This window comes from Lytechinus pictus, chromosome 7 (assembly GCF_037042905.1).
Source record: "Lytechinus pictus isolate F3 Inbred chromosome 7, Lp3.0, whole genome shotgun sequence".
NCBI lineage: Eukaryota > Metazoa > Echinodermata > Echinoidea > Temnopleuroida > Toxopneustidae > Lytechinus > Lytechinus pictus.
In genome coordinates this window covers 21,221,532-21,236,524 of record NC_087251.1, presented here as the reverse complement: position 1 = coordinate 21,236,524, position 14,993 = coordinate 21,221,532, and the positions used below count along the sequence as shown (strand labels likewise).

The following is a 14,993-nucleotide window of genomic DNA, read 5'->3' as shown; positions in this document are numbered from 1 at the left end:
CCTTAGGGATCTGTATCTAGGTCAAGGAAGAGTCAGATACACTAGTTGTTGGTCGTCCTCGTGCTCTGATCCTTTGCCACAACAATTTAGAATATGGTTAGGAATAAAGCAACCAAAAACAGAGTAAGTTGGATATAGTACACCATCTTGTACAACAGCCAGCTTAAGCGGTAATGAAAGTGGTGTCAGATGCTCTTTGTGAAAGCCAATACATGATTTGATGGCTTTTTCGGACAATCATGGGGTGTAAGACAAGATTACAGTGAATTTATAGGATAATCAATGTTTGAAAAGAAATTCTGGATCTGAGGATGGATTTACATGTACAATGAGTTAATAGTCCAAGGCAATACATTGGTGTGGTCCTGTGGTTATGTGTACTTGATATGTGAGGTAAAAAAAATGAATAAGTATGTGTGTACGTGCAAAGCCTTGACAGAGATTAGAATATATTTTCAAATCTCTGTGTGAGAATTATTCTCATTTTTGCATCAGAAATTATCAAAGGGGTATACTTAGTAATCCATTAATCCATTGGACTGGAGGATGTAGATCCTGCGTGTATACCAATGTCTCTCTTTGGCAACGCAATGTACACCCTCCCAATCTGGGTGGTGTTGCTTCTCCCAAGCATGTTCTGCTACCGCGGATGTGTCGGTTCGCTGTAACCGAACATCGCGCTTAAGGAGGCAATTAGTATACATCTTTGTCCTAACAACTTCAACAGAGACAGCGGAATCGACATCCCCGATTTCTGGATGCGAACCATCCGACAGCACAATACCCCCTTATCTGGCAGTGCATGCCGACCCCAAATTTTGTGTTATTTGCATATTGCCGACTCGCGGCGTATTTGCATATACCTCCGGCTTATTTGCATATACGCCTGACCAATCACATAACGGATCAGTGCCCACCTATTGTTCCCGCGTTCGTGTGTTCGGTCCTGGGGATTGGTATAAATAGACTACGCTATCAGATAATTTTTGTCACTTGATAAAGAGTTGCAGGGGCACTCGAAAGCTCGTGAACTTGTAAGCTAGTGAACACTTTTTGGGAGAGTGATCACGAATTTCCTAGAAAGCAAGTGAACACTTTTTGCGAGAGTGATCACGAATTTCCTTGTTGACCATAGTAGATTGCGAGACAAATGAATACCCTCTAGCGATAATTGATTAAGCACAAGATCTATATAGAGCCAGTATTTGTAAGGTAATGGGCTCCTTTTACTCTACAAAATGAATACATAAACATAAATGAAACATTAGGAATACAATTTTCACAGTAGCAAGTAACAATACAACAAAAAATTATCAGGAGAGAAAAATAGGAATCTCTTAAAAGATTTATATTTTATAAAGGTTGAAAAATAATGAGAGAAGATTGACTGCAAATTTGGACAGCTTATTTCAAATTTGATTACCTATATCACCATGAAAAGAATGCAGCTGTAAATTGAAGGTTTGTACTCAGAAATCGTACTAAAAAAGTTAATCTCCTTTCAAGTCTAAAATTACAAGTTTGTCTTCTTGCAGTACTCACATGGTACAAATTTACCTAGTCCTGTTTTGGTTGATGAAGTGGGGGTTATTATTGGAGGTGTGACCATATCATTAGGATCTGAGAAAGATCGATCCATCACTTTGAACTCTCCCATTGGAAATCAGAGTCCTAGTCTGAAGTGGGTCAAATACATTATCGCTAGGTTGTCTTAAAACCACATACCCATTACCTTAGTCCACCGCTTGTCGTATAATCTTTATTTTGAACATGACGTCAGATGTGAATGTCTTTAAACCATATAAAATTTGTTTTAATATAGGTTCTGAATGAGTATGATTACGATGAAAATTCCTTATATATTTAACAGAAATCCCAAATGGCTAATGTAAGTCCAACCGGTCTAACAAATTTTAGAAACGTAAATCTTGATGCGGTAGGAGGCGACCACCAAAAAAAAGGCATAAAGCTGATAAGTGATGAAATGAGTACGGACATGTTTCCTACTGTTTTATATGAGGCGCCACTATTTTCGTTGTTAATCGGAATGCACTTTTATTTGAGGCATTCATTGCATTACACAGAACCTCAATTAGGACAACAAATGATACTGAAAACACACTCTTTATGGGTCCATTAAAAATGAGGTCAAGTGCTTCAGGATAATAGCCAATATACTTGTAAACTGTACTAGCTATGACAAATTACATTTAATGATAATTGGCAAAAGATGGCTGTGCAGCTATGTGAGACACACATCTCTTTTAGACGAACCTGATATTTTAAACACGTGGCAAAAAAAAAATTGTTTACTTGGCATAATCTGCCTGACCCTAAAATTATCACCAACCCTATGCTTTTTTATTTTTTAATCCGATATCAATTGCGTAAATATCGAAATCGCAATGCGGAAAAAGATTTCAACAATTTCTGGCTCATTCTGTGTCCATATACATGTATATTAGTGTGTGTGTGTGTGTGGAGAGTTATTTGAACATATTGTCCGAGGACCTATCTACGCCACTGTATGTATGTATGTGTATAAATTGCTACTTTGATGTATGCAAATATAAGCGACGATAACGACAATACCCCCCCCCCCAAAAAAAAAAAAAAAAAAAAAAAAATCCACCCTACCTACCCAAATTTTTATTGGCCTTGTTACGCCACGTCAACAATTTGTTTTTTGAGCCCCACTGTGCATCCCCCCACAAAAAGAAATACTTCTGAAGAAATTCTAAAATTAAGTTTTAATCTCAATTAAATGAGCAGAAATAAAAAGCTCATCAAATAGATGGTTTTGCTTCCACCCTTTTGAATAGACAATTGTATAATAGTGGTGCTTTTCAGCCCATTCCAAGTTTAAAGCACTGTTATTTCTGGATTGTCTCTTTCATGTCAACTGCCATTTGAACATCCAAGATATAGGCAGGGATATTTCCCTGATATGGCCAATCCATTCGTCCCCTGAATTTAAATTCTCAATTATCAAACTTGGAATGGAGACTATCAAACACTGCTGTTATACACTGCATCCCACAGAAATGGAAACAGGTTTTCAGAGATGAATTTCACGATTGTCAAACATGTTTTTATCATGAATTTGATTCTCATGGTAGGAGTAGAATCTCATCTTAAGAACACCAGCTTAGCAAATCATTCACGCATGGCAGGTTGCAATCAATAAATATTGAGGCCTATCAGAAACTCACATAAGAATCTGAATCGACTCTCATTTCGGGGATCAGTCAGAGAACTTTAACAAAGAATACAAAGGAAATTCAAATGAGTCAAATGTTGGATAAGCACGGTTGTCAAATCACAAACCAATCTTGTGTTTCTGCGCAACCTGATTTTGACATTAAAATTTCAATCTCATTTTGCTAATTAATGTGTGAAGAGTTCATTACATATTAGGTATCAAAATGTAGAGGAATAATTGAATTGGATGATGATGATGTAAATGAAATATAATCAATTTGCCTTTGAAGAAAAAAAGATGTCGGAATCCAGGTTTCCTTTTTCTGGGATGCACTGTATAAGGGCTTGTAAATTCAAAACCAGTGAATCAAGGCCTTTGAAATGTACAGAAAATACAACATGAATTGAGCTTGCTGAAATATGCAAACTTTATTCATATAAGGGCATTTTCACGGTAACTGACATTACACAGCACAATGTTTTCACACCTTTCATTGTGTGTATCTGTAAACAACAAATGATGGGAGTTTGCTTTTGATAGAGTTAATAAAGTGAACCTTGCTGTATACTCTGATACTAAGTTTTCCTATGTAACCACATCTTTTTACGCATCAGCAAGCAAAAATGTGTCGGTAACTGACATTACGCAAAAGGACATGCAATTTCAGGGTGTTCATTAAAATTGAAATATCTCATGTCCCTGAGTAGATAGAGTAATAATTTGAATATGTAAATATACCTCCGTTACTAGGTTAAGATGTGTCAAAATATTAAACAATTCGTTTTTGTCTTTTGGGGACTATGATAATTTTTCCACAACCATGCTGGTAACTGACATTACACTTAATTTGCCATAGAGATAACACATGGAAGTCAAATGTGTGGAATCATTGCATTGTATCTTCTGTGCAGGGCTTCACATGAAAGTGAGCTTGATGTGGAAGTATACCCGAGTTTTTAGGAACATTTCAATGAAAAAACTTTTTCTTTTTCTTAATTCCTTTCTTTGATTTGAACATTTTTATCATTACTTGTCGGTAACTGACAATACACATTAACATTTACCAGTGCTATATGATTTTCAAAGGCATAATTTTCTTGGTACTTATATGTAAGGCTTTTTAAAATCATAAAAGTTTCATAATACTTCACATTTTTAATTATCCAAAGATAAGAAATGTATGTTTTACTTAGTCGGGGGGGGGGGGGGGGGGTGGGGGTGGGTTGTCATAGCAGCTACATGTTTTCCTATAGTAATTTAATATTGCATTGACTGTACACATGGATTTTTCTGATTATACACCCATAATATATTCATCAGTTTTATATTGACTTTTTAAACCTTTTACTTCTCCAACCTCCCCCTCCCCTCAAAAAAGGCAAAATGAATAAGGGTCTCCTCCCCTAGGCTACATGTACCCCTCCCCCAAATCTCATGCAGCCATGTAGTTTTATTGATTTCTATTCTGGTCAGTGCAATCAATGCTTGTTCATATCTGTCGGATTTCAATTCTCTTCATAATTTGTTTAATCATTTTCTTTGCTAATTTCTTTTATAAGCTGTCAACAAAAAATAAACTCCAGCTTCTAAACTGAAACTGAACTATTTGTAAATTTGAAGAAAAAAAACACAGTTTTAGTAGATCCATGCAACATTGATCAGAACTGTCAAATTTCACTTTTCATCTATACTTGTAAACCAAAAACAAAATTGTATCACACATCCACACTACTAACAGGTATAAAAACCAGGAATTTACTTTTAGCGAGGCAATGCTCAAAAGAATCCTAGAAACTAAAAAAGGGACCCTGGAAATCCCCTTCATCACAATGTTAAGCTTAAAAAATGTTGCAGATTTAGGCAATAGGTTGGGAAAAGTACCCCCTACCCCCCCCCCCCCCCCGATAACCAAATAAAATATTGTCTGATACAAACAATTAGGTACTTGGTAAGTGCATGTACAAAACAATTTCATTGTAAATTTTTTTGCACGATGGGAATGCAACTTCCTTCATAATTTCATATAGTATTCCTTGTGAACTATACCTTTTAAAAGTCAATAGCAAGCTCCTTCTGGTGTGACTTTTAAAGTGAAAGACTTAAATAACAAGTACATGTATACAATATTTCTTCACCATAAAATTGACCACATATTTGCATTTCAATATTGGTAACCAACGTTTTATCATGGTAACTGACATTACATCTCGGTAACTGACATTACATTTTCCACTTGGTAACTGACATTACATATATTTAATGGTACCCTATGGCTTCATTGTTAATTGGTAATCTTTAATTTTGGTGTCGAAGGGAGGGGTGCTACCTAGAGAGGAAATCTACCAAGTTTCATATAATATATCCTCTTTTCCAGGAAATGAGAAAAAAAGTTCATGTTTTCGGTAACTGACATTACATACCATATCACATACTTCATCAATGTTTTTTTATCAGATGAATGAATGACTGGTGTTTCTTTCTGTGGGATTTTAAAAAGTGTTATAATAGCAAGCTAAATCACAGGCGAAAACATCATGATCAAACCTGTTCTTTAAAAATCTGTCAAAACAAAATATGTATCAATATACTATTTTCAACACTAATTTGTATCCATACTTTGGCAGCCATTTTGAAATAAAAAATGGCTGCCAGAGTCGGAAAAAAATTTTGTCTCAGAAACTTCAGGTCTTGTTTTATTAAAAAACATAAAGCATTTGACATGTATATCAACTTGATTTTTTTGCCTCTGTCCATCTGTGGTGAAAATGCCCATAAACTTGAATTTGTAAATTATTAGGATGTTGGGACATGCTGCATATATAGGACCTTTGGATATGTTTCTGAATGGTCATATGATGTAATATTTCAATAGAGGACATAATATCAAACAGCCATTGTATCTGAAAAGTCACTGTCATATCATATATATCATCTCATACATTGTACAATATCGTGATTAGTTGATTTGTTCGAAAGTAAGGCAAGAGACTTGATGGAATGGGCCATGGCAAAAATTCAGAGTCAGAATATCAAACCTTCAATTATCACCTGTATTGTGCAAATTTGTAGGGTTGTCTTACTTTGCTTGCACACTGACTACCAGTGTATCATAAGTTTTTTAATATATTTCTGAAATTATTATTCTCTTGTATGAGTTGTTTTGGATGCATTTCTAAAATTAGAAAATATTCAAATGTTTCATATATCCATTGTATATTTTGGTAGTATGAGAGTGGGAAAAGGTTTTCTATTTCCACATGGTGTCATGTTTATCATTGATATGGTAAGAAAATATGTAACAGTTGGGAATTAGCCAAAAAGATCAAAAGAATTTGTGGGCAATATTTTGTGTTAACTGGTTTTACTAATGTTGCCAGGCAAATCATTTGGATTTGTTTGTGCACACTAAAAAGTATTCAAAATGTCTCATCCATGCAAATCATTTGGATTTGTTTGCATGAAAAAAGTAGATATGATTGTTTCGTGAAATCAAACATATTCTTGAATTCATTGAATTATGATATGGATAGAATTGATCATATTGTGTTTCTGTTTTACAGTAAAAATCACTTTTCGATCGATCAACTGTCTGTATATGAATCAAGGCGTTTTCAATATTTACTCTCGATATGTCATTTGAATCTTTGGATTGAAATTTCATTAGAGCTGATTTGTCTCTCAGACAATATTAAATGGGCTGATTGGGTGTGGGTTAATATTTTCCCACAATTCATCTCGTAATACTAGGTACTAGTATTGCAAATTATAAATTAAGTCGATACTCATTGGTATTGTATGTTTACTCATCATTACTCACATCTAAATTTCAATTATGCGTTATACCAGTACTACAATAAGTTGTTACCATCAATCTTGAGAAGGTTACTAGGATCTGTTATGACCCATGACTACGTTATAGCTTGTTGCCTGGAGAAAGATCTTTCTTCATATGATTAATGGTAAGGAGAAAAAGGGGCGTGTGACCTATTTACGTGTACATCTCTGACCCATTTCATTTGCCTTTGTGCATTAATGACTGTACATTTGAGAGGGCCTGATAGTGAAATTCACTGACACATTTGAAACATGGACCTGTTGTAAGAGGATCTATCTTGAAGATCTATTATTCTGCCGATCTTGTCAAATTTGAAATATGCCCCAAGGACAGACTGGATAGGAAGTCATCAATAATTGCAGTAAACAAGTTTTGCTCTTCATTTCTAAAGGATACATAGGGTGTGTTCAATGTTGATTTTCAATTTTCAACAGCAACATGAATCATGATTTAAAACGCTATTACAAAACGTGGATATAAGAGAAACAAAGGATGTGTTCAATGTTCCCCATTCCTGGTTGTAACAGTAAACTTCTCTCAATTGTAATTGGAAGGAAAATTTAAATGCGGAAAGGACATTTGGAAACGCGATCAGCTCAGATTTTATGGCCTTCAGCATTGGGAATGCGACATTGAACACAATTGACTTTTGAAACGTCTTTAAACTTGCTCTGCATTGGAAGCATACATCCACTAGTACTAGAATTTACCTTTTTTGTGATGGGTCAAATTGCTTAATAAAGCTGCATTAATGAAAGTGGGAAATTTAAACATGATTAAAAAATGATCAGATTGTATATTTTCGGCACTTAACAGTGCACCGCTTATCTTGTTTGTGTTCTGTGTTTTGTAATTGAGTTTGCATTCATGACTCATGTTGCTGTTTAACTTTGCAAATCGACATTGAACAACCCTTAGTTACGTAGACATGTTTTGTCATGAGTGTGTTCCTTTTTTTCTCTCTGCCATCTTATTTCATATATAATTAACACTTTCACTTCTCTACAATTATTTTCATGTTCTATTCTTTCTGTTAGTTACTGTTTTCTGTTGATGTTTCCGCTTACATGTACTTTCTTTTTTTCTCTCGCTCTCTTGCTCACTCTGTTTATATTCTTTCTCACACACACTCATCCCTCATCCTTCATCACTCCATCTTCCCTCCCCCACACCCTCTCTCTCTCTGTCTCACTAATCCAATTTATATCACCCTTGCCTTTGCCTTTGCAAATGGAATCCTTTTTGTCTCGCCCACCAGAGGTGAAGGCGAGACTTAGGGATCCAAATGTCATCCGTCCGCCGTCCGTCCGTCACAAACCTTATGACACATAACTCCACAACCGTAAGTCGCTTTTCAACCAAACTTGGATGGTAGATGGACTTGGGGGACCTGCATGTTATGCTGCAGTCAGAGGTCACATGGTAAGGTCAAAGGTCATTTTCAGGTCAACGTTTACATGCAAGACTCTTATGACACCTAACTCCGCAACCGTAAGTCACTTTTCAACCAAACTTGGATGGTAGATGGACTTGGGGGACCTGCATGTTATGCTGCAGTCGGAGGTCACATGGTAAGGTCAAAGGTCATTTTCAGGTCAATGTTAAAGTTTACATGCAAGACTCTCTTGACACCTAAGTCCGCAACCGTAAGTCACTTTTCAACCAAACTTGGATGGTAGATGGACTTGGGGGACGTGCATGTTATGCTGCAGTCGGAGGTCACATGGTAATGTCAAAGGTCATTTTCAGGTCAACTTTAAAGTTTACATACAAGACTCTCTTATGACACCTAACTCCGCAACCGTAAGTCGCTTTTCAACCAAACTTGGATGGTAGATGGACTTGGGGGACCTGCATGTTATGCTGCAGTCGGAGGTCACATGGTAAGGTCAAAGGTCATTTTCAGGTCAACGGTAAAGTTTACGTGCAAGGCTCTTATGACAAGTGTTATTCCATCCCATTCATTTCACAATGAAGTTTCGATACAATTCTGTTGCGTACGTTCGCAAGTCACAATATTTCTGGTTATTTTCATAAGTGGGCGAGACACAAAATCGCTTTTGCCTTGTCTTTTTACCATTTTCTTTTTACAGATCCACATTCAGATTCAAAGTTCATTGATGAAAATCCACACAACCTGGGTAATTCTCAATTTTATGATCAAATAACAAGCAAATTTTAATGTTGCAAATATTACATAATGGCCTTTTGTCTTCCTTTCCCCCATACCCCCCTATCTCAACAGATCCACACAGCATTGAAGAAAGATGGAGCATTCATTGGAGCTATATTTGGAGGGGATACTCTCTTTGAGCTGAGGTGTTCATTGCAGCTGGCTGAACTAGAGAGAGAAGGGGTAAGCTAACAGCTTTTTTTTTTTTCAATTTATTTTCTGGGGGTGGCTAGGTAAGTTACCTTACCAAATGAAAAGGCAGAGGCGCATCTGCAGGAATAAAGGAAGCATCATTTCATCGCCAATTCTCGCATTCTGGAATTAGCCTTTAGACTTTTTAGCATGAATCAAAAGTGCTGTTAATCTTTCACTGCAGTTTTTCTGTATTCCTGTGTTTCACATTGTTTTATTTATGTTGAAATGTGAGGATTTGCGATGCAACTATGCTTGAAAAATTTCTTTGTGAAAGACGTCGCTCTTACTTTGGCCAAGTTGTCACTGCTCAACTCATCACCCTTAATAAGATGGTCAAATAATTGCTAAGATTTGTGGACAGATCAAAGTTTTAAATATACCATTGCAAAATTAAATCAGTTGAATCAAATCTAACCATTTGATTTTAATGTAGAGGAATTTAGGGAGAGATTTAAAAGATATTTATAACAGTGTGAAGTTGCAAGTTTACTTGTGCATGGGATGTGCTTTCTCTGCTACATCTGTTGAAACTTAGCAGTCCAAACAAGAAAGATTTCTTGTATTTTTTGTGGTCAATGGTTGTCATAACATCATATTGTGACAGTAAATAGATTAAGGGGTTACTCCTTATTTATAAAATGAAAATCCATAATTTATTATTCGAAATAGACATGAAATGAAATACTCCGAAAATTTGCTTTGCCCAATTGATCGTGGGCCCGGCAGCCACTGTGCAGCGCCAGATCAATGAGGCTCTATCCCTTGAACGCCAAACAGGGTAGCAGCAACTCCCATCTTTTAACGTCTTTTGGTCTGACGCGGCTGGGGTTTGAACCCCCGACCTCCCGGTTGTGAGACGGACGCTCTACCAACTGAGCCAACACACCGGTGAGGTAGATGTAGATATTTTCCCTTCATTTCCTCAATGTCCTTTCCTATTAATGTTTATTGTGATTTTTGCAGGGGTTTGCACCTCATATATCACCTTTTGCTGATATGCAAGACATCGGAAATCTTCTTTCAAGATCAGGATATAATATGCTAACCGTTGTAAGTATTCAACTTCCTGTTCCTTCACCCAATTTTCTTGACTTACTGTGTGTTTAACTCTTGTATATATCCATATAGTTTTGCAGCGAGCAATAAGTCATGAAACCTTGTGGCGCATTATTTTGCATTACAGAGTTATCATAAAAAATGTTGATGGGGGGCTAAAAATAACCTGCACCCCCTCCCCGTGCTAGATAGGGTTAAATTCACTCCTAGTCTAGATCCTAAGCTAATGGTGAGTTATGCAGTCTCGTGTGATTTAAGATATTTAGTATCTTTCAAGCATTCATACATTAGACAAATTAGAAATAGAGTTGACTGATGTCGTACATCCACAAATTTTCATAAAATCTTAAGAGCACCATAGACGGCTACAATCTACGAGTTATTGAATTTGGTCTTCAAATTCACTCTATGGGTACTAATAATTCTTGTGAAGGTTTTATGTCTTTTACGTTTTTTAATCACATATTTTCCCCGGTTACCAATGAACCAGGTCTGAAGACTTAAGGGGATTGTTTTCAAATTGACTTCATCCAGTCCCCTTGGGTACCCTTCCCTCCTTCACTTCTAATTGTATGTGTTTGGACTCCATTTTCTTCCCTTTTTAATGAGATCATTTTCTGTGACCCAAAATTCATGTCTCTTTATGCCTTGTAAAGGAGGAAGCAGGGAATTGAGATGCACTTTAGCAAAATTCTATTTTCTCTTGCTCCAGTTTTACAAAACGCTTTTACCAAACTGGTAAAGCAGCTTAGTCTACAAATTAAGACATTTTTTTGAAAAAAAAAACTATTTACCTTGTTAGTGATATTCAGCTAATGTAACTGGTGCCAGTGCCTACAGTACTGTGATGCTGTATTCATTTCTATGCCCAACAACTTCATGAGGTTGATGTTGGCGGCTTGGTACAATATTCTTAATCTGTGTCATTTCATTGTCATTGCCTCTTTCATTGGCAATATAATTGCCATCATCATCCTCATCATTTTTATAGTCCTTTGTCATTGCTGTTGTCAGTGTCATTCACCCTGGGTGGTGTTTCATAAAGCTGTTCGTAAAGTTACGCACAACTTTGCGAATGACTAGAACATGTTCTTATCCATAAGTCAGCTACATAGGGATATATCATATAGCACAAGAAAGGGTCACCAGTCATGCGTAAAGTCATTCGTAACTTACGAACAGCTTTAGGAAACGGGCCCCTATGGTACAGAGATAATTTTGCATTAATACCATTCACAAAACAATGCTAGAAATCTCTAATATATTTTGTTTTCTTTTCACAAAATAGAAGTAAAACATATATCTGTAGTATGAGCGTATACATGCATACATTTTATGTTAAAAAAGGGATAGGTAGGGGAGAGGCCACTCTCTCTGGCAGCATATTGTCGTTAAGCCTTAAAGGGATGGTCCAGGCTGGAGATGTTTTTATCTCAATAAAATTCACAAAGCAAAATGCCTAAAATTTGATAAAATTCTGATAAATAACAAAGTTATTGAATTTTAAAGATTTGCATTATTCCGGTGAAACAGTTCTAGGCATGTCTTCATGAATATTCATTAGGTGGGCTGATGATGTCATATCCCCACTTGTTCTTTTGTATTTTATTACATGTATATGAAATTAGGTTTATTCAAAATTTTTCTACCAAGAACTAAAACAATTGGATTAACAACTGATTAATTGCATTAGTTATTTATTGCCGCAACTTATTTCATCATAACGGAGACACATCATTTACACATATATGAAAAATGAAACATTTATTATTTCATGAAATAACATAAGAAAAAGGAAAGTGGGGATGTGACATCAGTCCACCTAATGAATATTCATGACGATGTGCATATAACTATTTTCACAAAATATTGATAAATTTTAACATTCAATAACTTTGTTATTTGTTATCCAATGTTGATGAAATTTTCAGCATTTTGCTCTGTGAATTTTACTCTATTTAGATATAAATATTTTCAGCCTGGACCATTCCTTTTATTAGTTTTCAAAATAATTATATTATATTGGCCCTAAGGACTGGAATATTTCTGGTATTCCATGAAATAAAGCCTTCCAATATAATTATCTTCCATCCCACCCCACCCCCCCAAAAAAGAGGGAAAATTTGATTGAACAAGTCATATCACTTATCACATTATGGCATCATCATTTCATAGGATTTAATTTGGTCATTGACATGGGACTTGCATGTAGTCATTATGACATCATCGAGCGTAGTTGTGCTCTATGCTGCGCATCACATTAGTTTCATTGTTGTATGCGTTGTATCTTTTGCACATGCGCACTAGACTGTTAAATATGGTCTCATATTCAGTGGCAAATTTTGTACAGGAGCCTATGGGATATTCATCAGATTTGGGTCCTTTTTAGGGAAACGCTCTGATACTGCACGTGAAATTGATGAAGACCAAAATATGTGTTTTTAATGCATCGCTAAAACACTGTATATAGATGATAATGTATGATATCTTCTGTCCCAATGTAGATGTACATGTAAATTTGTCAGCCTCCCCCTTTTAAGTACTGATTTAATAGAATATTCTATACTAGTATTTCATTTTACTTCTGTCATTATATTTTTAGTTACAAAATGAAATCTTCAGTGGTATAGGCAAAATTATTTCTGTAAATTGTAAGGCTGGATTGAATTACATAAAAGTGAAACTCCCCTTCGAAACTTCATGCATTTCTATGTTTATGTAACATGTAACATTATACAAAAAGCTCTAGGGCAGAATGACTTAGACTTCCTGCTTTCAACTTGACATACATTTGACACTCACAGAACAAAGAAAGAAGAGAGCTGTCTTTTCTAATACTTGGAAAGATCTGTCTTCATGATACGAAGAGACCGCAGATTCATGCTGACTGCTGAAAATTCTGCTTTTTATTGCAGACACGAAGCTTAGTGGCCAAGAAAAAATATGAATTTTCATCAGGTCTCTTTTTTAAATGATTTTTTATAATTAGCGGTATGCTTTTTCACTTTAATATTTCGGTATTTTTTTCCAAAGTTCTCTTGAAAAATGTAAGTTACATATTAGGTGGCATGAATTTGGCTAGTGAGAAAACACTGGTGCATGTTTCTTGGGATTAGTGGTCAGCAGAAAATCAACAGATTGATCAGAATGGAGTCTGTAAGAACAGACTACATCTTGGTAGCACTTGGTTGTGTTCGATTGTCTTAACATGGTCTCATCAAGGGAGCCAAGCGTTGAATTACGCGAGGTGTCTTTCAACAGGACAATTTCCGCTTGCAGCCAAGTAATTTGTGAGATTTGACGTCAGGTGGCAAGTACAAGGGCACCTCATTCTGCCGAGCCGTCTTTGGGTCTTCGTGTCGTAGCAATGACTGCCTCTTTTCTCAATCACTCTTTCAACATCTTTCCAGACATTTACTCTCATGTGAGAAAGCATTACCTGTCATTTAAAACCGTGATATATAATGACTCTTGAACAGAATGTGGTGAAGAGGTAAAATGAAGCGCGAAATGAGATGTGCTCCATTTGAAACAATCGCCCAGATTTTCTATTTAATTCCTGTCAAGATTGAGTTCATCGTACTGACTACTGATAATAGTCTCGTAGATATTAAATTCTCTCATGGATGAGTATGATATTGCATCGTTGTATCAAGCAATGCAATTGATGTGTCTAGGGATCTAACAGTTGTTGACATCGCAATTAACAGTATCATCTTCCTTGTCCTTTTTATGGAGTACCCTAATTATTCAATACAAATTAATAATTTCACATTTTCATTTCATTACACTCATATCTCAGCTTTTAATCAATTCCATTTTAGATGATTGATACAGGTTTTTTTATTGTTGGCATTCAACGTTTACTCATTATCTTGGATATTTACAGGCTTGAGAGAATGCATTCAGCATTTATCCATAATTTCGCCATTTACAGAGATGAGATTTAGAGCTAACATTTACTGCAGATCATAAAGTGATAATGAGCAGATCCATCTGATATACCTAATGAGTGCCATGACTCATTTTTGTGCTGTATTGCTTAAAAAAAAAAAATGTCATAATGAGGGGTGGCTCTCTCAAATTCAAGATCGATAAATTTAAAGGGAGTACTTCATCCTGATGTTGAGTTAATTTTAACAAACAGACATAAATCAAACAAGCATATTAGTGAAAATGTAATCATTGAATGAAAAATAATGAGCATTTTTAGGATAGCATTAATTATGAAAGAGAAAAACGAGAATGGACACTGCCACCACAAGCCATCTCTTTCAATGCATTTGATGATGTGATTAAGTTAGAGCCTTATCAACTTTCTGTTATGAATGTAAAACAGGCTCTTACTCTTCAATTGAATGTGCAAAATCGTCTTTTATAAATGTTTTATAGTTCTTCAGTCAAATCAATTTATTCTCAAGATAAAGTATTGAAAGCTCATCCTTAGGGATAGTTAGAAATTGATATGAGCTTTCACTTTGGTTTCATGTCCTTTGTACAGGAGAATAGGAAGGTCAAATTTAAAGTCCCCT

At 35.7% G+C, this 14,993-nt stretch overlaps 1 protein-coding gene across 1 annotated transcript in view; it reads left to right on the top strand.

The window, feature by feature from the left end:
* The first annotated feature begins 8,322 nt into the window (after positions 1-8,322).
* LOC129265401 (arginine-hydroxylase NDUFAF5, mitochondrial-like) overlaps positions 8,323-14,993 on the top strand; it is a 53,819-nt gene continuing 47,148 nt past the window's right edge. The window contains exons 1-3 of the mRNA XM_064101392.1: positions 8,323-8,379; positions 9,283-9,393; positions 10,369-10,455. Coding sequence (XP_063957462.1) covers positions 8,323-8,379; positions 9,283-9,393; positions 10,369-10,455 — 255 coding nt within the window. The remainder of the gene's footprint in view (positions 8,380-9,282; positions 9,394-10,368; positions 10,456-14,993) is intronic.